This window comes from Cynocephalus volans, chromosome 9 (genome assembly GCF_027409185.1).
Source record: "Cynocephalus volans isolate mCynVol1 chromosome 9, mCynVol1.pri, whole genome shotgun sequence".
In the NCBI taxonomy this organism is placed as follows: Eukaryota; Metazoa; Chordata; class Mammalia; order Dermoptera; family Cynocephalidae; genus Cynocephalus; species Cynocephalus volans.
The window spans coordinates 73,964,138-73,988,519 of record NC_084468.1 but is presented as its reverse complement, the minus strand read 5'-3'; the positions used below and the strand labels follow the sequence as shown (position 1 = coordinate 73,988,519).

At 37.8% G+C, this 24,382-nt stretch overlaps 1 protein-coding gene across 5 annotated transcripts in view; it reads right to left on the bottom strand.

Annotated features, from left to right (window-relative positions):
• Positions 1-24,382, bottom strand: part of ARHGAP24 (Rho GTPase activating protein 24) — a 710,372-nt gene that overhangs the window by 43,894 nt on the left and 642,096 nt on the right. For all 5 annotated transcript variants that reach the window (XM_063107675.1, XM_063107673.1, XM_063107674.1 and 2 more), the window contains one exon: positions 8,059-8,266. In XM_063107675.1, coding sequence (XP_062963745.1) covers positions 8,059-8,266 — 208 coding nt within the window. The remainder of the gene's footprint in view (positions 1-8,058; positions 8,267-24,382) is intronic.

Sequence of the window (24,382 nt, the reverse complement as noted above, 5' to 3'; positions counted from 1 at the left end):
GGAACCACCATTTGTGAATAAGAGACTGTTAACGTGGTACCAGCACTTACCAACATCCTATTTGATTAAATAAACAGAGGGTCTTAATGTCAGAGTCTTTGGTAAGCAACTGCTCAGGGGCATTTAACAACATGCTTCTGTTGTTATTGCATTTATGTTACACTGACCTTGTGTTTAAGCAGTGGTGCTGGTTTTCAAGTGACAATAATAACATAAATTTTCTTTAACAACAAAATATCAATAAACCTAGTACAGGTGTTATATGGATATGGCTAAAGTCATGATGGTAGCAGACGAATGACAGGCATTTGAGACATACTCAAAGACAATGGTTATCAAATCTTGTCACACCAGCATGTCTCTAAGAACTGCATCACAGAACAGGAACATTAAGAGGTAATCACACTTAAACAGCCATTAAGGACTTTGGAGGGCTGGTCCCTCTATAGACTTCAGAGAGTCATTTAGGGTGCTGAGAGTAGGAGCCAGTATATCATCCATACATTCAGAGCTTGCCTTAGGCCAACTCCTGGGAGTCTGTTCTTTGCTTTTCCAACTCTTTAGGGATGTAAATTCCTCCCTTTACCTATCCACATGCCCTCAAGCTACCACTTGCTTTCGCCTTAACTGTATAGTTTGCTACTGTACTGAACTCTCCAGTGTTTGAGTTTTCGCATGGATCGAAACATAAAAGTGCAGGAATGTAGCTTTAGGGCCGTCCTAAAATTTCAAGGCCTTTTCAGCAGATAGGAAATTATATGTTTTACACATCAGCTCTATACACCAGAAAATAATCTATCTTTCACAGTAGTGTAAGACCTGCCTTGCCTATTTAGAACTAATACGTTGCTCCCAATAATGTTTTGAGGTCGATTTTCCCATTTCACATACGAGAAAACTGAGGCATATCACTTGCGATGAATGATATCCCTTTATCCCACACTCCTGAAGCCAGCTAGTATTTCCCACGTTGTGGTTTTAGAATCATGCATATAAGAATTAACTGCGGATTTGTTGAAAATGCAGATTCCTAGGCATTCCCCAACATTTTAAATCAGAATGAGTGAGGTCTGGGCATCTGGATCTTAAAACAGTCCTCTAAGTCATTCTTATGCAAACTAATATTTGTGAATGTCTACTGTGTCTACAGTGCTCCCTACTCTCAAATCATTTTTCATAACTCAGATCAGTAATGCCCAGAGCCATATTGCTTCCCAGAGGATTAAATTAAAATATGTCTAGTTTTTCTCTTTTCTAAATTTTAGTCTTTTTTTTTCTTTTTTGCATTTTATCTCTGCAGACTTACAGTTTGTTTAGTCACTACCAAACAGAAAAAATAAATGAAAGGGGAGACTAGAAGGGAGGAGGAAAGCAGGAACTGAGTATGTGGTTGGGCAGCTGGGGTACCTCGGACAGCAGCTGCTTTAGGCATTCTTGGACAGAGCGTGTAAAATCTCTGACTTCATGCAGCCTTCTGTCCTTGCTCTTGAATGCTGTGCTGCAAGTGCATACTTATTTTGTTGCCAAGCAGTTAATGCAATGCTGGTGACACCCACACTGCTGTTCTTGACCCTACCTTCCAGCTCTTCTTAACTTTTAACAGCTGATACCATTTGGAAAGCTTTGGAAACAAAATAACACCCAGTTTGTAATTTGATTTTCTACATTTTATATTTCAGAAGTTTAATAGAAAATGCTATATTTTAATTTGTTTTCATTCTTAAATAGAAAGAATGAAGATAGGAATGGTTAGAAAATACATCTGTTGTTTTGTTTTGTTTTGCAGTTGACAGGAACTGATAAAATACAAATCCTTTCAGGTCAATGAGAATGCCCTTTCTCCCAAAATTCATTTTGGTCTAGGAGTCTGTGGGAATATGTCATAACTGTAGGAACAATAAGTCATGCATCCATAAAAGTCTCAAACTTGAACTTTCGAACTGGATAAATAGCATTTGATATAATTAAAGAAGAATGGAAAGTGCCTGGTTTAATAAAAGCTGGTGTGTGCACTTGCAACCACTAATTCAAATAACGTATGTTCCAAATGTCTTTTCTTCAAACCGTCTTTTCTTTTTTTCTCCCACAGGACAAAATATTTGTTCTCATTCAAATGTGATATATTTTCTTCCAAACCCCAAATAGATCCATAGCTTCAAAGGCACAGGAAGATTTATGAGCACAGATTCTCTTCAGCACAGGACTGATGTGTACAAAACATTAAAACAACAACATAGGCAGAATTAAATGAACCAAAGTCGTGACAGGATGAATTATTATACAGTCCTTGAGATCATGTTTGTAAAAACTACTTAGTGACATGAAGAAGTGTTCATGATATGATGTTAAGGAGAAAAGGCATGATATAAAACTGTATGATTCCAATACTTTGCATATATACCTATTTACTTTTTGATGTATCTATGTATAATTCTCTACATATCTAATTACTTATATGCTACCTATAACAAGAGCTCTCTGGGTTGCTGAATTTTGAAATATTTGTCTTTCCTTCTTATATATTTCTATCTTCTAAATAGTATACAAAATATAATTTAAAATATAATTTTAATATTTAAATTAAATTTTAGTAACACTTCATACTATTAACATTTTAAAATGTTATTAGAAAAAGTTCACTTTAAAAATCAAATTTCAGGGCTTAATATTAGAGCTATAATGTCAATGACTAGAGATTCTCTTTGCAAAATTCCTGTGGGAACTTCTTTGAAGATTTTAATAAATATATTTTAACAAGTAAAGATGAAAGCTAAATCATATCAGCTCTTTAGTGAGAAACAAGCATTAGAATAAACAGGGAAAAATATTGTTTCATTCTCACTCTTTAACCTGTTTCACAATGAACAGTTTCTGTACTTTGCTTTACATCCTAATATATTCAAAGCATTATGCACAATCTATATTTCTTAAACTTACATTCTTTATCATCTTACTGGTGAACATTGGTGAGACTACCTTTAGCTAAAGAATGTTCCCAGGAAGTTTGTCTCCACATCCTTAAGATTGAAACCTGAGCTGGGGCTTGATGTGAAATACCAAACTCAGCCAATTTACTAAAAAAGTGGATGGGATAGAAGAATCTACTTGCACAAGTTTCTGAAAATACCCTCACCATTTCTTGGGAAATTATGGATTTTTCTTTCCCTGACCAGTGGGAGCAATTACATTTTGCCACAAATATGTTACTATCTTCTTTTTACCCCACTGTTCATAGATTTAGGAGTCTCTTTTTTCTAATCAGCAGAATCCAGGAATTTGTATATCTGCCTGCCTGAGACTGAGAGACTCAAGCCTGACAATTTCTCAAAAGGAAATTGAAGGAATTCATGTTATCAGACTGACCTTTTTAAAATATATAAATAAAATTTTTTTCATTTACCTGCTAAAAATCTTTCAATGAATTTCCATTTCACTTAGAAACATAACTCAATTTTTTGTTATAATCTTCTGGGTCACACAGAAGCTATCTCTTCCACCTCACCTGTGTGAACATCGTTTGTCACTCACCGTATTCCTGTCACAATGGCCTTCTGAATGTTCTTCAAACAAACTAAGCCAGGCCTGTCGCTAGGCTTTGTGCTTGCTCTTCTTCCACATGGAAAGTGCCTCCACCGGACCTTAGGTGTGGCGGGCTTCTTGTCACACCAAGCCTAAACTCAAATGCTATGTCCTCAGGAAGGAGACGTGGATCTCCACATCACTCAGTAACATATCAGCATGTCACCCTCATCACTCTTTGAAATTATTTATATTCACTACATATCTTCCTACTGCTAATCATGCAAAACTCGGAAGAGAATGGACATGTCTCCTTTTCAGCTGGAGCAGTGTCTAAGACATAGTTAATACTCCAAAACTACTTGTTGAATGAATGAATGAGGTAGATTGTCTCTAAAGGTGGCTGTCAATAATTTCTCCCATCCCTGTACTTCTGCTAACTTTTTTCCAAGAAGTAGAGTCAATTTTCTATCCCTTTTGATCTGAGCTGGCCTTGTGATTTTCCTTTGGCCAAAAGAATTCAGTGGATGTGGCATTGTGCCAGTTCTGGGCCTAGCCCTTAATAAATCTTATGCTTCCACTTTTGCTATTTTTGAGTCCTGAGCCACAATGTAAAGGGTCCCAACAATCGGCTAAACGGAGAAGGCCTGAAAGATACAAGACTGTAAAAAGATATAGAGAGGCTCAAGCAGGCATCAGCCATTCTAGGCAGCTCAGCTCAGCCACCAGGCTTAGGGAGAAAGCTCTCTTGGATGCTGCAGCTGTTCTAAATCGCAGCAACCAATACCACGTAGAACAGAGACAAGCCAACTCTGCTGAACATTGCCCAAATGAAGAATCTGAAAAAGCTGTTGTTTTAAATCAAAAAAGTTTGGAGTGGTTTGTTATGCAGCAATAGATACCTAAAATAGTCATTGGTACCAGAAATTGGGTGCTGCTGCAACACTCATCTAAAATATGTGGCACTGGCATTGGAACCAGGCAGAGTCTGGACAGTCAGTGAGGAGACTATTAGTAAGAGCTGGAAGAGTAGTGAAAATATTGCTATCAGAGGCTAGAGAAAAGTAAATGCTTATTGAACAGTGCTGGAAACTTGGACTTGACTGCAGTAACTTGGAACACAGAAAACATTCCTGATAAACTTGTGGCCCTGGCTTAGGAGGTTTTTAGACCAAATGCTGAATGTACTCGTTGCCTACTTTTATTTGTGTATAGTAAGGTAATGCAAGAGAGAGATGAGCTACAAAAGGAACTGTTCCATTTTGAAGAAGAATTTGGAGAAACTACTATGGCCCTAGGACAATATCTTAGCTGGTAAAAGGTTCTCAGAGTAAGAAGAGGCCATAGAGAAAAGATAAAATCAAGGGTTCTGCCAGTAAAACATGACTTAAGGTAAAGTCCAAATGATGGGTGTTACTGGAAGACCCCTTGTTAAAACTTCTGAAAGTCTTAGCACCTCACAGATTGTCTCGGCAAAACAAACCTTTTGCTACATTTTTTTCAGTCTGTTTACACTCTGATGCATTTTACACGTAAAATACACACAAAGGTACTTCAAAAAGTTCATGAAAAAATAAAATTAAAAGATAATATGAATCTTTTCCATAAGTTTTTTGAATAACCCTCGTACATTTTACATAATTAGGATCATATTTTATGTAAAGATTGCACCATATTTCATGGTCATTGAGAACTGGATTTCAAGTGGTTATTGAGAACTGGACTTGGAGATAATTGCTTACAGCACACACCTGTTCATGCAGGGTTCCTAAAATGTATTAAATATATCTCCATTCCCACATATTAGCAAAGATCTGTTATAAGAACTAAATCATAAATGTCTATGGAAAAATAATTTTTAATAATTATGCTTTGCTATAATTTCATCTGCATATATTTAGGCCATATGTAAATATTTTAAAAAGGCATTGAAACTTATTATTGTCTCTTGAAGTTTATTATAGAGGATGTTGTTTATCCCATTTCATAATATTCTATTATAAAGATCCTATTGACAAATTTCTTTCTAATTTGGTACCAAAAATTTACCTGTCTCCTAGTAAGTCATTGTTTCTATGTAGTGGACAGGCCTGAACTATGTAACTACTAATCTGGTTTTCTTCTTCAAAGTATAGAGTAAGATAAGATTTTTACTCTGCTGCAAAAAATGTATTTGCAGTCTTGAAATTGGTTCTCTGACCCTATCTTTGAATTAATTTTTTTTGCCTCCACATTTAATTGTTTTCTCTCAGAGAGAATTTATCCTTATAAAGTATGTGTAATACTTTTTCATAAAAGGCAGGGTTTTAATGAATTAACCATTTGATTACTTTTCTGTCTTATTTTTCCATTTATCATGTAATTAGCATTTTTCCACAATTTTAAGAACTGTATAATATTTTGTTATTTTGTTATAGGATCATATTATAGATTTAGTAATTTTTTTTTTTTTTTTTGGCAGCTGGCCAGTACGGGGATTCAAACCCTTGACCTTGACATTACAAAGTGGCACTCTAACCAAGTGAGCTAACCAGACAGCCCTAATATTTTGTTATATGAATGCATCATTATTTAATTAACCATACTCACTGTTGGAGATAATAGACTGGTATTCATTTTATACTATTGTAAAAATTGTGATAAACAACTCTGCACTTAAGTTTTTTCTCCACATATCTGACTTTTTCTAGGACTGGAATTTCCTGCTTAAAGGCTCTTGAAATATATTAGTAAATTGCTTTAGAAAGACTGGAACAATTTGCAGCCTTGCATCAGGGTGCCTACCTCAACACACCTTGCCAGCACTGAGTATTATCATTTTTGAGGACTTTGTTAATGTGACCAGTAAAAGGGTATTAAATAATTTAATGCACATTTCTTGAATTATTAGTGAGAGCCTGTATTCTCAATGATGCTTCCTTTATTTAATATCATATTTTCAAGTATCATCTCACCTATCTATTCTATAGATCTGTGTCTATCCACGTGCTAATTCTACAATTTACAAAAGAAAAAAACACTTAATAGATGATATGGTCTAAATGTTTGTGTCCTCTCAAATTTGTATGCTGAAACCTTATCAATCTGATGGTATTAGGAGGTGGGGCCTTTGGGAGGTGTTCAGTCATGAGAATGGAGTCTTCATAAATGGGATTAGCACTCTTATAAAAGAGGTCTTGAGAGCTGCCTCGTCCCTTCACCATCTGAGGACACAGAGAGAAGGTGCCATCTATGAACCAGAGAGTGAACCCTCACCAGACATGGAATTTGCTAGTGCCTTGGTCTTGAACTTTCCAGCCTCCAGAAGTGAGAGAAATAAATTTCTGCTGTTTATAAGCTACCCAGTTTATGGTATTTTCTTATAGCAGCCCAAATGAATTAAGACAGTAGAAAATTTTCAATTTACAAGTATTAATATTATTATTATTCACAAAGTCCAATGCTGAGTATCTCTCCTAAGTAAATAATCCAAAAATATAAAAATATTTATGCAAATATTTATCCACTACAACAATATTTACAATAGCGAACAAGTCATAATATAAATACCCAACAATACTGAAATGGTTATGAATAATATACCTGTAGAGTAAAATATTACATATTAAAATGATATTTTTAGAAGTTGTTGCTAATGTTAAAATGTTAAGTTGAAATATATTGGAATTAAAGGACATTTTTCAATTGTCAGTATGAAAAAACTTCTGCTATACAATGATTAATAATATTAACAAAAGATTTTTTTCTACTACATTTTTAAAAAGTGAAATGAAGGAGATAATTCACAAAATAATAACAGTGATTAAATTTTAGCTAGTGGAGCTATGGGTACTTTATACTCTCTTCCCTGGAACTTCCATTGTTTTGGAATTTCACCATGCTATGCTTCTCTTTGTTTCCTTGTAAATCTACTCAGTGTTAAGGTGGAACTCTATGTTTAAAAATATAATGCTTTTGGGCCGAGCCCGTGGTGCACTTGGTAGAGTGCTGCGCTGGCAGCGCGGCGACGCTCCCGCCGCGGGTTCGGATCCTATATAGGACTGACCAGTGCACTCACTGGCTGAGTGCTGGTCACGAAAAAACGACAAAAAAAAAAAAAAAAAAATATATATATATAATGCTTTTATTATTAATAGAAATTGTTATTTTAATTACATTGCCAATATCCCAATCTCTACCTATCGATATTTTTAATATCCCTTAACTGAAAAAATTCAAAACATCATCAAAGAGGAGACTCTTATTTTACAAGTTTACCTTTTCTGATGCAAGTCTAGTATAGTTTTAATTTAGGACCAAAGGAAAAGAACAGATAATGTTTTAAGAGGGGAAAAAAATGTATGGAAGAGAAAGATATCAAATATGCCAAATTTTTGACCTTGTAACTTAATAAAAACAATCCACACTGGTGTGGTCAAATAATTCATCTTCTGAAGTGTTATCATATCAGTCAAGGTTATATGATCTCAGCTCACTGCATGCTTTCAGTTCAGTCTGAATTGCTCAATGAAGGACAGTTAGTAAAATCTTGACATGTACCTGTCAAACGATGGCTTCTCTCCACAGTCAAAGGCATCCTGGAGCTCCTTCACAAGATTAGCCTGGCCTGGCAGTCGAAAGAGACCCTCTTCTTTCAGCCCCCTTTGTCGGATAAAGTCCACGCACTGCTCCACCAACATTGGAGCCAGACGGTTCCCATATCTCTTCTCGTAACGAACAGTGTCTTCCAGTTTCTGTCCAAATATGCCTGGAAAAGAAAGGATCAGAGTGAATTTTAGAAATTTATCTCTTCCCACTTGGTTGTTTTCTTTTTAATCTCAATGTAAAGGAAAAACAAATATTAGGATGCTAGCAAGCGCTTAACATTAGGTATTTCATGTTATTATACAATTAAAATCATTGCATACAATTCTTCAAATGGGAAAGGTTTACCTTACGCTGCCCCTTTCCTCTGTCTTCTATGTTTAGCCCAAAACCAAAGTATAAATACTGAGTCTGAGATATCTACTTTGATATAAGAAACACCATAATAAATATAATTTGAGTTCAGGGTTTTCTTTTTTCTCCTTCTGGGAAAAAACATGTACTCAAAAGCTTAAATGAAGGAATATTTTGCAGACAGTAGTCAAATTCTACTTTTGTTACAGTTTTATCTTTATGCCCAATTTGCGTTTAGTTTAAATTCTGTTCTTTTCTCTTTTCCCCTTTTGTTTTCAATCAAGTTGTGTGCCTTGACTATAACCAAAGTGATAAAACCAGGAGAAAAGGGGGAAAAAACTGTCAAAACGAGTATGACTTCAGTGTTACTGAATGCAATGAATATCACTAAGTGGTTTAATGGTTTAATAAGTTTCACAAAAGGGGAAAAAAATAAGGGTTGCATGCTGAAATTATGTAGGAGTGCAGAAAGTTTGGGGAGTTATTTAACAGCCATTAGGTTAAGGATTTGATAATAACAACAGATGCTTTGTCTCGCCACCTGTAAAATAATTTATTTATGGATTTAGTAGTGCAAAACCATCTCATTCCAAACAAAAAAGACCTGCTACCAAAAAGAATGTTCTTAACCCAGGTAAGAAACAACAGCACCGTCAAATAAAACTATTCTACACCTGGTACAAAATCTAGCACTAATGGCATTCATATATTCCTTTTAGGAAATAAGGTTGAGTGACCTAATATCAATATTCAAGTACCTGTAAAGCGGAATTGGAAAATGGCATTTTCTAAGGGCAGTGAATATTAAAACAGGTACAACAGGTCTATTTAGCTTAGTCTGTAGACTTTAGAACAAGAAGTTCCTTGATAATGGTGTGTCTAACATTATTCACTAACTCAACAGACATTCACCGTCCTGTTTTCTTTTGGCATCTCCACTTTAGGAGCTGGAAAATTGAATACTTTCCACACTTCCCTTGCAGTGGGGTGGTTACATGGCATAGTTCTGGCCAAGAAATCTTCTGGAGCCTTTAGGAAGACTTGTTTTTCTTGAGCTGGAATTGCCAATCACTCCTTTTTTTTTTTTTTTGTCTTGAACTTGGACATGATATCATCGGTCCTTGTAACAGTCATCTTTTGACTATTAGGCAACAATCACAAGGGAAAGGCTAATAAGATTAATAGAGATGCTGGGGCTGAAATCACTGAACCCCTGACCCAATACCAGCAGCACCTTTGTTCAGACGGTTTTTTAAAAAAAATTGTTTGTTTTTGAAGTTTCTTTTTTTTAATTTTAATTTTTTAATTTTTAAAAATTTATTCAATGTAGTTGATTTTCGTGGCCCTTTACCAATTCCTTCCTTCCCCCCCTCCTCTCCCTTTTCCCCACCCCCATCAACATCATATCTATTCTCTTCTTTTAACAAGTTCAAGGAATTATTGTGATTCCTCTCATCATAGTAGGAGGGGTGATTTAAGCTGGGAAAATGCAAATTAGGGGGAAGGTCAGAAAAACAACAACAACAAAAAAGAAGGCAAAAATTCTGGCACTTCAGTGAACATGCTGCCCAAGGAAACAACTTCATTTACATAAAGCTGATGCCTGTTTAACAACATAAAATGTAAGAAAGTTAAAGAGTGTAGACAATATGTACATATGATTAGAAATTCCTAGGGAAAATGATAGTTTTTTGCTGTAGACCTGCTCTTGAAAGAATTAGTGAAGAGTTATAATAGATGTATCCTCCCCATTTTCTAGCATTGGAGGTAGAGTGTGCCAAACATCTCTGGCTTTCATTGGTAGGTGTGGGTTAGTTAGCCTCTTGTGTAAGAATGCTCTCTATGAGAAAAGTTACTGATGAGGAAAAAAATTAACTTTCCAAAAGAAGCCCAAAAACCAACAAACAGATTTATTTAAAATTTTGCTTGAGGGTGCAGTAAAACTTCAATTTCAAGAAAGCACAAAGGTCATGTGCTACCTGCACCTAGTAGCCTGGAGAAAGGACATATTGGTTAGTAGGTTACTAAGAAGAATACTTCCTGCAGTGTAGGTCATGAACACAGTCCCAGCTATGTCCATTTAAATTCCCAGAGAGTTTTCATACTCCCTGACAAAACTGTCCCAGGAATGGTATGTTCTGCTTATTTTCCTTGCATCACCCAGGATGTGACTTTTCACTGGACTGACAAAGTAAATCACACAGGTGAATTCATTATACCTGAGTGAGGCTGCTTCTTCTGGAGATAGAGAGACAGAGAGAGAGAGATTAGGCAGATAGAGAGATAGAGAGACAAGAGTTAAAGAGAGAGAGAGAGAAGTTGAAACATCCTTCATGGTTTGCCAGGGTCCTGCTTGACGTGTGATTTATACATCCAACAGCTAAGTTAGGGAGTGTGACCAGATAATGTATTCAAGTTCCATCCTTCCTAAAAATGAATAAACAAATACAAAGCCAAAGCTTTTTGGACTCTCAGTGCCCGATAACTACTTCACCTCTTTGCTCCTCAATACTAAGTTTAACTGGCTTCTTTTCATCACTTTCTACCCACTTGCTAACCTGTTGCAATTTGACCTCTGATTCCATCATTCCATTAAAATGGCCTTTTCTACAGTCACCAACAACTTCCTAGTTGTCAAATCACGGACAGCCAAATTTCTTTTTTGTATTACTTTGTGGCTGACTCCCTTTAAGACTACCAGCCTCACTCTTCCATGTTACACGATTCTTGCTTCTCAGAATGCCCTTCCCAGTCTCTTCCTTGACTGTGTTACCTGCTACACCCTTCCTATATTTGATAGTCATCTGGGTTCTGTCCTCAGCCCTATTTTCACTTTACTTGATACAATTTCTCTGCAGGACTCTATCTAATCTCACTGCATATCAATTATTCCCAGATTTATATCTCAATTTGGGCTGTTGTTGGTCTCTAGCATTGGATTTCTACATGCCTGTTAGACCACTCAACATGGATATAACAAAACATTCTCAAACTCAAAATTCCTAAAACTGGCTAAGTCATCTTTTTCTCAAGACCTGTTCCACTTGCTGTAATCCTGATTTTGGTTATCATTACCAGATCTCCCCCCAAATCATTGAAGTGCCATCTGAGAGTCAACCTAGATTCCTCCTTCCTTCATGCCACTCATTTAATCACCCTGTGGGTCCCCTCCAAACTCCCTGCCACTACATTAGATTAGATACTCAATATTTCTCATCTGACTTTTTGAAAGGCAGAATTCCCAAACTAGGTGAATGCTGCCATGGGAATCTTCATCATATTCCATTGGCTCACGCCACTCTTCTGCTTCACGTATCCCAGCAGTGCCCCCGGGCCTATCTTTGCAACCAAACTCCTTTCCATAAAATCAAGTGTCCACAATCTGACCTTTGCCTCTTTATCTGCCATTCAATTAACAAATGTGTAGGTAGCACCCACTGTGTGCCAGACACTGTGCTATCTACTCTCATTTCTGCTGCTTCCTCACAAACAACATTCTCTCGAACAGTACTAAAGCATTTGTTGTCTCCTAAATATAATGCGAATTACCATGTCTCCTTGCCTTCTTCTAGAAGGTAGGTTCTACCTTCATGAGTCAGCCTAGGAAACTTATCTTGTAAGATTCAACTTACATCATCTTCTGTATTGTCTTGACTGACGTTCCCTCAACCCTCACCCCAGACTCAAAGCTTGGTATGTTTCTTCTTTGATTCCCTAACACAATGCTTTGTAATTATTTACTTACATGGTCTAGTACTGGTCTAGTCTCTCACTAGTCAAAAGAGGATTGCACTTTTATAATTATGATAATAAAGTAATTATTTTATGTTTATTTATTATGATTGTTATATATTATATTGGAAAACAGCTATATACTATGTATCTATCCTATGAAATCCAGAGAGATTTAGGTAAATTTCCTAAGGTGCCATAGATACAAGAACTGAACTGGGATTGGTCCCAGGTCTAAAGGACTCCAAGGCTCACACCCTACCCCATCATAGGCAACCCTCTTGTTTATATCTCTGAAACTTCGTCTCAAGATGAGTGAGGCACGAGTGCTCTGTAAACGTTTGTGGAATAACAGCAAGCATGTAAACAAAACACTTAGCCTCCCTAATTAGAGAAAATGAATGGATAACTCCAATGTAAAATAAAACCCATAAATAGTTTTCAGGCTGTGACATTAATTTCTGTAAAAATCTAAAAGCAAAAAGTCCTTGGTTTGCTGATGAAAAGCCCGAAGTTAGAAAGCTTGGTTGAATAATAACTCAGTTATTATTCAGAGTTTCCTGTCCCTTCTGGTCTATAGATCACATGCTCAGCCACAGTGAGAATTTGTTTTTACTTTATCCTTCCGCTGACTATAAGTCTGCTAGCAGGATAAATCTTGGTACCACCAGGATTGCAAACATTTTCAATTAAAAATGAACATGAACCCATGGTGAATGGACAAATCAAAATAAAAGACATACATTTTAGTACAGCACTAACAAACAAAGCCAGCCAAAGCTTACTTCAGTCTGTCACCATTTTCTTAGTAGCCAGAAAATCTTACATAGAAATTAAACCTTTAATCCAAGCAGTTCTGAGTCTATAATAACCAGTAAATGATTGGCAAAACCTTCACTCTTTTCATAGAATGGGGAAGGAGGGAGAAACAATTGCCTGGAAAAATTAAGAAAGTGTAATAAAGTGGACATAGTGACCTAGAAGCCTAAGTCTCAGGCCAGCAGAGCAATTATAGACACCATTTACATCCAGGTAGCAAGCCAGGCAATTTATATGTATTTCCTTATTTGACATTCACAGACGTTCTGCAAGGTAGTCTCTCTTCTGCAAACAGCGAAAGAGCTTCCAAGATGCTAGGTGACCTGTATGAGGTCACACATCTAGAAAACGGCAGATCTGGGATACAAAATGCAGGTCCATATGATTCTAAAAAGTCTTCCTTTTTCCACTATGCTAATTCAATTCAGACACATTTTTTTTCTTAAGTATGCTGACGCCTCTCTTAGGGTCACATGGGAGAAAATCTTTTTGTAACATCTAAAGACTAAATCTGATATCATAAAGTCAGGCGAATCACTGTCTTTCCAGATGAGCCTGTGGTCAGTCTTTTGTTCATGGGCACATAGGACTTCATACATAACCTGGTGTGGTGCTTATCACAGAGTAAATAATTACTTATGTTTCCTTTTCCCCAAAGAGTCTGTGAATTCATAGATTTGAGGCAACCTGCTTTATTTACCTTCTCAACCCCAGCATCACTTGGTAGAGATTCCATAAGACTTTGATATATGAATTAATGAGCTACTCATTTATAGCACAGTTTAAAATTATGTGGATTTGACTGCTGAGAGAATTAAAGAGGACACAAGAAGATGGAAGGATATCTCATACTCTTGGATTGGAAGAATCAACATTGTAAAAATGTCCATACTGCCCAAAGTGATACACAAATTCAATGTGATCTCCATCAAAATTCCAATGATGTTTTTCTCAGAAATGGAAAAAAAACTATCCTAACATTTATATGGAATAACAAAAGACCATGCATAGCCAAAGCAATTCTGAGCAAAAAAATAAAGCTGGAGGCATAACACTACCTGACTTTAAACAATACTACAAAGCTAAAATAACCAAAACAGCATGGTACTGGCATAAAAACAGACACATGGGTCAATGGAATAGAATAGCGAATCCAGAAATCAACCCACACACCTACAGCCATCTGATCTTTGACAAAGGCACCAAGCCTATACAGTGGGGAAGAGACTGCCTCTTCAGCAAATGGTGCTGAGATAACTGGATATCCATATGCAGGAGAATGAAACTAGACCCATACCTCTCACCGTATACCAAAATCAACTCAAAATGGATTAAAAAATTAAATATACACCCTGAAACAATAAAACTTCTTAAAGAAAACATAGGGGAAACACTCCAGGAAGTGGGACTGGGCACAGACGTATGAATATGACCCCAAAAGCACGGGCAACCAAAGGAAAAATAAACAAATGGGATTATATCAAACTAAAAAGCTTCTGCACAGCAAAAGAAACAATTAACAGAGTTAAAAGACAACCAGCAGAGTGGGAGAAAATATTTGCAAAATATATATCTGACAAAGGATTAATATACAAGGAACTGAAACAACTTTAAAACAAACAAAAAAAACTAACCCAATTAAGAGAATGGAGAAAGGAGCCAAACAGGCATTTCTCAAAGGAAGATGTACGAATGGCCAACAGACACATGAAAAAATGCTCAACATCACTAAACATTTGGGAAATGCAAATCAAAACCATACTGAGATACCATCTCACTCCAGTTAGGATGGCTAATATCCAAAAGACTGTGAAGGATAAATGCTATCGAGGTTGCAGAGAAAAAGGAACTCATACACTGTTGGTGGGACTGCAAAATGGTGCAACTTCTATGGAAAATGGTATGGAAGTTCCTCAAACAATTGCAGATAGATCTACCATATGCCCCAGCAATGCCACTGCTGGGAATATACCCAGAGGAATGGAAATCATCAAGTCAAAGGGATACCTGTACTCCCATGTTTACTGCAGCACTATTTATAATAGCCAAGAGTTGGAACCAGCCAAAATGTCCATCATCAGACGAGTGGATACGGAAAATGTGGTATATCTACACAATGGAATACTACTCAGCTATAAAAATGCATGAAATACTGCCATTTGCAACAACATGGATGGACCTTGAGAGAATTATATTAAGTGAAACGAGTCAGGCACAGAAAGAGAAATACCACATGTTTTCACTTGTTTGTGGGAGCTAAAAATAAATAAATAAATAAATAAATACACAAATAAACTGGGTGGGGGAGGGAAGAAGATACAACAATCACAATCCCTTGAAGTTGTTAAGACAAGCAAACAGATATGAGGTTCCTGGGAGGGAGGGGGAGAGGGAGGGGGGAGGGAGGATTCAGTAATGGGGCACAAAAATCAACCACACTGTATATTGACAAAATAAAATAAAATTTTTAAAAAATGTAAAATTCCTGGCAAATACTTGGACCTCAATAAATGCTAGTTATTGAACAGTGTCACAAAAAAAAAGGTGCATTTGGATAGTAGCATTCTGTTGGACAAATAAATGTCCATAAATTCAATTACAACATATGCAACATATGATAAATTTTAAAGAGATTATTGGTCTTATGCACCACCACTATAAAGACATTCTATTTTAATTCATTATTGCCGATGGACTTGAAGGAAAAGATAAATAGCAACACTGTACTTCACCAGTTTGTGATCAATCTTGAATTCCTGCTTGAATAGGCCTACTACTATTCTTCACTTGGGGAAAAATTTTAAATACATATACATGTGTATGTGTATAGACAAATACATACAGATATGTATAAAGCACTTTACAGTGGCTATGAGGATATGGTGGCCAAGAGGCAGCAGGTATGAAACATAAGGGCTATAACGCAAGGAGCATAATTGGTGAACAGAGAAGGCTTGATGGAAGAATGCAAGCCCGCAATGCCTTGACAAAAGAGCAAAGCTTGAAGAGACAGCGGAGGAGACAGGGCATCACTGCAGAGGGAGACAAAGAGAACAAAAGCAGAGAGGTGGTGGAGGACATGTGTTTAGGGAGAAACAGTGGAACAGTCTGGCAGTTAGGGAGCTTATACTCTAGGGAATAATTGGAATTGATTGGAAGGCTTTGATAATTATGAGAAACAGGACTTCCTTCCTCTTGTGAGCAACAGGGGCTCATAAAAATTTTTTGAGCTGTGGAACTCTGCTTGAGAGCACTGTTTCGGGAATACAGATCGGGCAATGCTCTCCAAGATGGACTGTGTGTAGGAATTTGTGGAGAATGTTGGGGGTAGACAGAGGTAAGGATGAATGCTGTCTTGAAACAGTCACTATCTAAGTTAAAGTAAGTTGGATACATGAAGCAATAAAGGCACAGAGAACTAAGCTGATGGAAATAGAAATGGAGCTGAAAGTATATAAAGAAGGAAGAAGCTATGGGGCCTGACCACTAAGTGGTTACGGTGTAGAAAAAGCCAGTGAGGAACTGACGACGACTTATCTCTAAGAAAAGGGCAAATCAGGAAAAAAACAAGATTGAGTCAGAGTTAAAAATTTACTTTAGTATCCTGGAAACACAACAATCATGTAATGTGGCCTACTGTGACTAGACCTAAGTGTCCAAGACCTAAAGGGTTATGCATTCCCAGGTAATTAAAGGATCGGTTATGCTCCTGAGGATGTTAGTTGTATACATGGGGAAAAAAAGTGTAGTTTCAAAATTAACAGGGCAAAAAATACATTGTCATCTTTATCTCATGTGAACATAAACCCAAAGCACCACAATCCCCAGCTTCCTGCTTAATGGATGTTTCTTAGTTCCTGGATTTTTTAAACCACTGGGAAACATTTTCAGCAACCTTAATTAGTACCCAAACAAAGACAGAGAGATGAAAAGGGCAGGAAGGACAGAGAAGCGGGGGGGGGGGGGGGGGGGGGGGGGGGGGGGGGGGGGGGGAAGGCCTCTGGAAGGGAGCCTGGGCTTGCACAGCCCTCAGGCTCTGATGTCACCAGGCTTCTGGAAACTTTCACTGAACTCCGCACTCCATTCTGAAGGCACTGCTAAAGCCAGTTGCTGGAAATGCGGCGTTTCCTTTTCTGTCGGCTTAACCCCGACAATAGTAAAAGAAATATGTTTTAAATGCGGATCAGGAAAAGCAGCCATGTCAACACTTCTGGGCACCTTTCTTAGCTTCACACGCTCTTCTTATTGCTTTTTTTTTTTTAAATGACTTAAGCTGATGCTCTCCGGTCCGACAGGCTTGGGACAAGAAGGAAAGGCAGGTTGTTAAAACACTCGAGCACCCAGAAGATTAAATAAAGCACAAAAGAGCATGCTCTTCTTAAGGTGGCATGGTTTGGGGATCCAGGATTCCCACGCCAAACCTTCCATAAAGATGTAACCGCTTGCCTCGCGCTGCTGCCGATATGCATGGTGAGCGCTGCGCAGGGAAAGCAGGGCCCCAGCGGTGGCCGCCGCGGTGAGCACTTTGCTCTCAGGGCCACACTGCGGAGCTGCAGCCACAGCAGCCGGTGAATGCAGAGAAGGCCGGTATGCAGCGGGCTCCACCGGAGAAAGGGAATGGGAATTTAAAACAGCTACATACTTCCTGCACCTCCTCTCCTTTCTGGTTCTGACAGAAGGCAGAATACAGCTTCGTAAATGAAAAATCTCTTAATCTTGCCTCAAATGCGGAACATTCCCCAAACGTTGAAGAGGAAAGGGCAACATTTTAAAAATAGCCCCCAGGAGATGATAGATGAAAGCTGTTCCCTACCCCTGTGGATGCCCTTTGCCAGCCCATGGGAATTTTCTTGCCAGGCACTGCCTTCCTGTTTGATATTTAAGGGGAAAGGGAAAAGGGCATAGCCTGTTCATAGGGATTCTTGCAGACGGGCTATACTCCACTACTGGAGGAGGGAAGGTGGAAAAGGTAAAAAACACCTTGCTCTGTCCTTCCAAGATACATTAATTACCTCCAAAACCATCTCATGTTACAAATAAACAGCAATAACCCTGAAAAGTAGTGTTTGAACAGAGCCAATTTAGTTGTTGAGGAACAAAAAGAAGAGAGAAATGTCCTTTAAGCAATTAATCCCTAAGCCTTTTTCAATTTCTGTCATTGTCAATTTCTCTATCCATGATGCAATTTTATAGCATCTATATATCTTGATAGATCTATAAAATATTGGACAAGTATCTCTCATTTAATCATCCTTGTGGATGAGACAGGAATATAACTTGACCCCTGAATTTCTTGCTGATAATATATGACTGTGATCATATTCAGATCTTAACTGCACAAAGGGAAAGACTCAGCAGGCACAAGCATTTAGTTAGAAAAAGTTTCCATTACATTTTTAGTATTTGATTTTTCTTATTTTGTTTTCTTCTCATTTTTTGTCGCTTACTAAGTTGGGAAGGTTAATTAATAGGTGACAGATCAAAGAAAAAAAGAAGGGAACAATCCCAGATGTCACTCAGCTCAGCTCCTGACTAAATCATTAGCTACTGTACATGGCACTGAAATCATAATTACCTAGTTTCTATTTAAATAGCCCTTTCATTTATTTATTCTCATTTAAAGCAAAAAATAAAATTTTAAATATTTTGATACATAAACCTTTTCTGAAAACATTTCATTATAGCTATGCTGTACCTTTTAATTCTCCCCAAATAAATCAATTTAGAAATGTCTTAGTTTCCTTTATTGATCATAAATTGTTATATTTTCCTACCCCCTGTTTCTGATAGTTCATATCTTTGACCTCTTCCAATGCCATCTTATGATGTATTTGGAAAGTCAAGGTGACTGCTATTTCTAGCCATTGTTAATTAATATGGTTGAAAGCCTCCTGAAAAGGGGTCCACACTGATAGTCCAATTATCAAACTTTTCTCAACAGGGGAGGTGAGGCAAGCACAGGCAGCCAGAATCAAAACCCAAGTGATGGGAACACACAACAAGGATTTGCAAGGGACTCACTTCAAGAGGTCAGAGCATGCCTGCTTGATTTGGGTCTGGGAAGGGCCCAAGATAGCCCTGGCCCCTCCTCTCGGGATGGTCAGCCAGCTTGCTTAGGCCCCCTTCAGTCAAGGTGATCCTCCCGGACCACCATGCTTTAAGCCCCACCTACCCGGCCCATTCAGACACAGTAACAAACAGATCCATATGGACCCTGAAAAATAAGTATAGACAAGCGAGGACAGACACACATCACTCTTGTAAAGTTTTAAGCTCTTGTTCCAAACTCCCATTTTATTTTGAGCATAAACTCACATTAGAGCATCAGAGAATATATGTATGTTTATTAAAAGGACATTAACATATCATCTACCTACCTTTCCGAAAACTAAAGCACCGTTTGATTCTTCTGTATGTAGTTTTAGGGATGAAGGGAGTTGAGGCCAAGGCACCTGAGGGGCGTCCCCCAGAATTTCGGTCTTCGGGCATCATACAGGCCCGAAGTTGTGAGCCCGGTTCAGGCTTCCTTTAAAACCTGTCTCTGTGCGAAACCCCACAGCCACTCCTTCTCATGTTTGTTTATTGGTTAGGTTTGAAGTGCTGATTTCTAGAACTCGAAGGTTTTGATCATCCAGGTCCTGGGACAGGGATAAGTTACCACCTCTTATTTACTCCTTTTTGGAAAAAAAAAAAAAAAGAAAAAAGAAAAAAAAAACCCTCCCTTTTTCTCTTGCCTAATCCAGGGAATTTTTAAAGTTTTTTTTTTTTTTTTTTTTTTTTAATTTCTGCAGACATTCCAAAATGACACGGGAAAGAACGGCAGCAAGCAAGCTATACCTCCCATTCAAACAGCAGAAATTGTTTTGTTTTGTTTTGTTTTGTTTATTAAGAACTGTCTTCTCAGCTGGACTGAAATTCTTCTGTGCAAAGGGAAAGAGGAACAATGACAAAAAGGCCCCTGAGGAATAGTTCAGGACCGTCCTTGCTGGCTCCTTTCATCTGAGCAAAAGGGGAGGAAAATAATGGCACCTTCTCCAGAAAGCATTTCGGTGCATGACAGATTCCTTTCAAAGGACTCCCCTGTTCCTTTTATAGCACCCCTCATCCTTTGGTGCTCTTTGCGGGCTTCTCCCTTTTCCCTTCTGTCTTCCAACTCCGGAGGGAATCATCACGTCAGAATAGTGCAGTGCCCATTCCAGCAGGCTCCTTGAATTGTGGGGGAGGCAGCCTTGCAGAGAGCTTCTCCTCCCCCTCCTCCTGCTCTGTCTCCTCGTTTCTCAATGAGAGCTGGGCGGGAGCTGGCAGGACTGCGGCTGCCTCGTCACCAGGCTGTGACTGCGGCTGCGGCTGCCTTCAGTGCCTGCTGGTCACATGCAGCAGGTGTAGTCACAACAATATAAGAGGAGGAGAGAGAATGCCACACAGCACAGCGGTGTGAAGCCCTCTCTTCTTTTGACTTTGCATTGACTTCTAGGGCTGTTGTCTTATGCAGCACCAGAAATCCCACAGCACCAAACCACCCTCCCGGGGGGTAAACTTTTTACCCTCTCTTAACTGAATTTATTCTCTTCCTATACAAGATTTACTTTTCCCCGCAAATCTTTTGCAACTGAATCCATTTGTGAGTGCTGATTTAATGTGCGTATCATTACATGTGCATATGTATGGAAGTTCATGGAAAGATTTGTATTATCTTTTAATACTACTTTTCCATGAATTTTTTGAAGTACCCTTGTATGGGTGTGTGTCTGTAAAGTAGAAAATATTTTAAATCCAGTAGCAAAGAGTTTGCAGGTATAACTGTACAACAAATCAACTCATAAGTGTGTGTGCATTTATATACACATATATATTGCTCTGGTTATGGTTTGAAGACCAACTTTGTTTTCCACATTCCCCCATACTCTTGCATGCACCCTCTCCACCCCAGTCCCCATGTCCACCAACCCTCTCAGTCCCAGTCACTGAACAATTTACTCACTGGGTTAATCATTCATCCACCTGGCTGTTCCATGAACAGATTTGGAATGCTGGTGCTTTAACCCCAACTGACCCCCAAGCCCTCCACATTCTTTTCCAGTCATTCAGCAGGAGCTTTAGAAAACTGTGAGGAGTGATAAAGAAGTACTCCCATTATTCTCACTAGCGTGCCCAGATAGGTAAGATTTTGTCATTGAAAGTATCATTATTCGTTATGTCTGCTCTATAGCTCAAATGTTATTTTTACCTTCTGTGTCACAGCATGCTGCTAGGAAAATAAGGAACCATAAAGTATAACTCAGCACCATGAAGACAGAGGCAGTGCTGTACTTGGAAGCACTCAATCAAATGAAAAATCCACTGACCTGAGCATAGGTTATGGAGGGAACACTGGTAATCACAGGGTTTTGGAGCTGGGAAGCTGAAATAATTTTGTCCAGCTGTTTAATTTCACAAATAAGAAAACTAAAGGCGAGGAAAGTAAAACTGCATGTCCAAGATCATATACTTGGTCTGTGTCTATGGCAAGACCACATTGCCTCTCAACCCTTGTTTGCCTGCATGCCAATTATACATCATAAAGAGAAAAAATCTGATTTTCTTCACGGCTAAAGTTAGACTAAACACTTAGATCTAATGAACAATTAATGGATTCTCACTCTCAGAGCCTGGGCTAGGCACTTCCATAAACACTGCCTCAAAAACAATTAAAAAGAAACCCAGGAAAGAAAGAAAAGAGAGAGGGGGGGGAGGGAGGGAGGGAGGGAGCGAGAGAGAGAAGGAAAAAAGAAAGAAGGGAGGAAGGAAGGAGGGAAAGAAAACTAAACTTTTCCAAAGCTAAATAAATGTTTTGACATCCCAGTTTTTAGATTTGACTGTTAAGCAGAAACCACACCTCTTGCTTAGCAAACAAGCAAGCAACTGTTTATGGGTGGTTCTAAGCAAATAGCACAAAATCGAGGTATCTAGACACAATACTGAACTTTGTGATCAGGCTAGGTATTTAAACAGAAATGTCTACTTTTCCCATTTCCACTGGTTCCCTTCCCCTATCTGCATACACTATTTGTTATAGATTCCTTTATTTAATAAAAAGAAAAGGTCTATAATTCCAAAGCCCTGCATTTTACAATTTTCACTTAACAGTTTTTAATTTCTAAGTGATTGTAGAGCTAGGCAAGTTCTTCAGGCGTTTCCTATATTTTGATCAAATACTCATTATTGTAATGACAAAGAGGGACTAGTTCGCATGTATATGCAACATGAACAAAGGTAAGCTTAAGTGCCTCATGAAAACTTTAACTGTCTAAAAACACAGGTTATGAAACTGACACAATGAAATGCCCTCTCTGTAACAGATCCATTCAAAATGTATCCAAAGGTGGTATACTGTAATTGATAAGTGAGGGTAATATGTCACCTTCTCTTCCAAATGTCTGTAGAGAAGCCATCTAATCAATGACCATAGTAATCTTTGAGCAGTAGGAAGAAGGTTGAAAGCCAGGAGGTTTTTATTTAGGATTAAAAAGGTCTGGATTCCACAACTAATACAGTAAGGAAAAATGTGTTCTCTTATGAAAGGCAATTATGGCAATTCAGATATTTTTTAACAGCTTTATTGAGATATAATTCACATATCATAGAATTCAGTCATTTAAAGTGTACAATGTATTGGTTTTTAGTGTATTCACAGATATGTACAACCATCACCACAGTAAATCCTAGAACATTTTCATCTTCCAGAAAAGAAACCCTATACCTTTTGGCATTCACTCCCTATCCCCCATCCTTCTATCACACCCCTAAACAACCATTAGTCTACTTTGTGTCCCTATAGATTTCTCTGTTCTATACTTTCACATGAATGAAATCATAGCGTGTGTTCTTTTGGTACTGGCTTTTTTCACTTAGCACAATGTCTTCAAGCTACGTTCACTTTGTAGCATGTATCAGCACTTAATCTTTTTTTATGACCACATAATAATTCCTTCTATGGATATGCCACATTCTGTTTATTTATTCATACATTGATGGACATTTGGGTGTTTTCCACTTTTTCATCTTTCCTTGCTTGATGGTATCAATTCTGGTATTTTTTAAAGACTAAAAAAACTATATCAATTCTAATTATCATATGTTAAAGCACTTTAGTTTTTCATGTTCTGAGAATATACTACTGATAAGACATGGACTTGTACTTGTGGGTTTTTTATGACCACATTAAATGTATTGGATCACACTTTTGTGGTCTGAAACAGGAGGAAGACATGGGTTTCCTTCCTAGTTCTGTTACAGTGTGACACTTGGTAAGTTACTCATCCTCCCTGGGTTTTAATGACTTAATTCACAAAATGTGGGGCTGAACTAAAACAGTGGTTTTAAAATATTTTAAAACAGTAGAAAACTTACTTTCAATGAAATGTTAAGTGGAATCTTAATACATAAGATAAATAAGAGGGTTTTTCAGTCATAGAAATGTATTGTTTAAAACTCAAATTTATAATATTTCTTTAAAATTCATTGAGCACAGAGTTAAATAATAGGAACGTTTGAAATCCAAGATTACAGGTGACAGTTGCAATTTTCTATCAGTGTCAAAATTCAGTTTGGCTCTGTATTCTGTATTAACTTCAGAAACTCTGATATTCAGAGGGCTTACAAAAGATTTCTTGCAAATTAAAGGAGTACTTCAAAAGCTTGCCTTACAATGTCTTAACACTCTCCAATTAAACAAAGCGGGCAGGAGAAGATTTATTCTTCGGAGCCTTGTATCTATTATGAGTGCTACATGCTAAACTATATCTCTAAAAGTAAACTTGAATCAAGCATTTGTAAAATCCCTGGAGCATATTTCACAGGGTAAAGTATGTAAACCAATCAACTATAGTGTATCCCTTCCAGATTCGTAAATTTGAAGATTCACATATACAACTTGCCTAGCCTCACTGGGGTTATTTCTGAGATTTCTGAGTGCTGGGACTGCCTGTGGTCACTGATTTGGAGAAGCTAACTGGATCTCATTCATTTTTCCTGAGGAAATGACAGATGGGAGATGAAGGAAGTGAGAAAATAACACACTTGGTGGAAAGATCCCTCAGCAAAAATAACTCCATCAGCAGATGTTAAGGGTCATCCTGAACTCAGGAACCCCAGAAATCTGATGACAGAGAAGAAAAGAGAGTCTTTAGAAACAAAGGAACTTTAAAAAGACACATCCTTAGGTCCCCAACAAATCCTTGACCCTACAGGTGCCAGCAAATCTCTACCAATTGAGTATGTGTCTGTCATGTGTAACTGTGAGGAATCCTCTGCTCTGCCACTGGGGGTGGAGCTCTCAGACCATGTGCTTTTCACATGTTTTATATAGTCACTTACTAGCCAATTTAGGTTATAA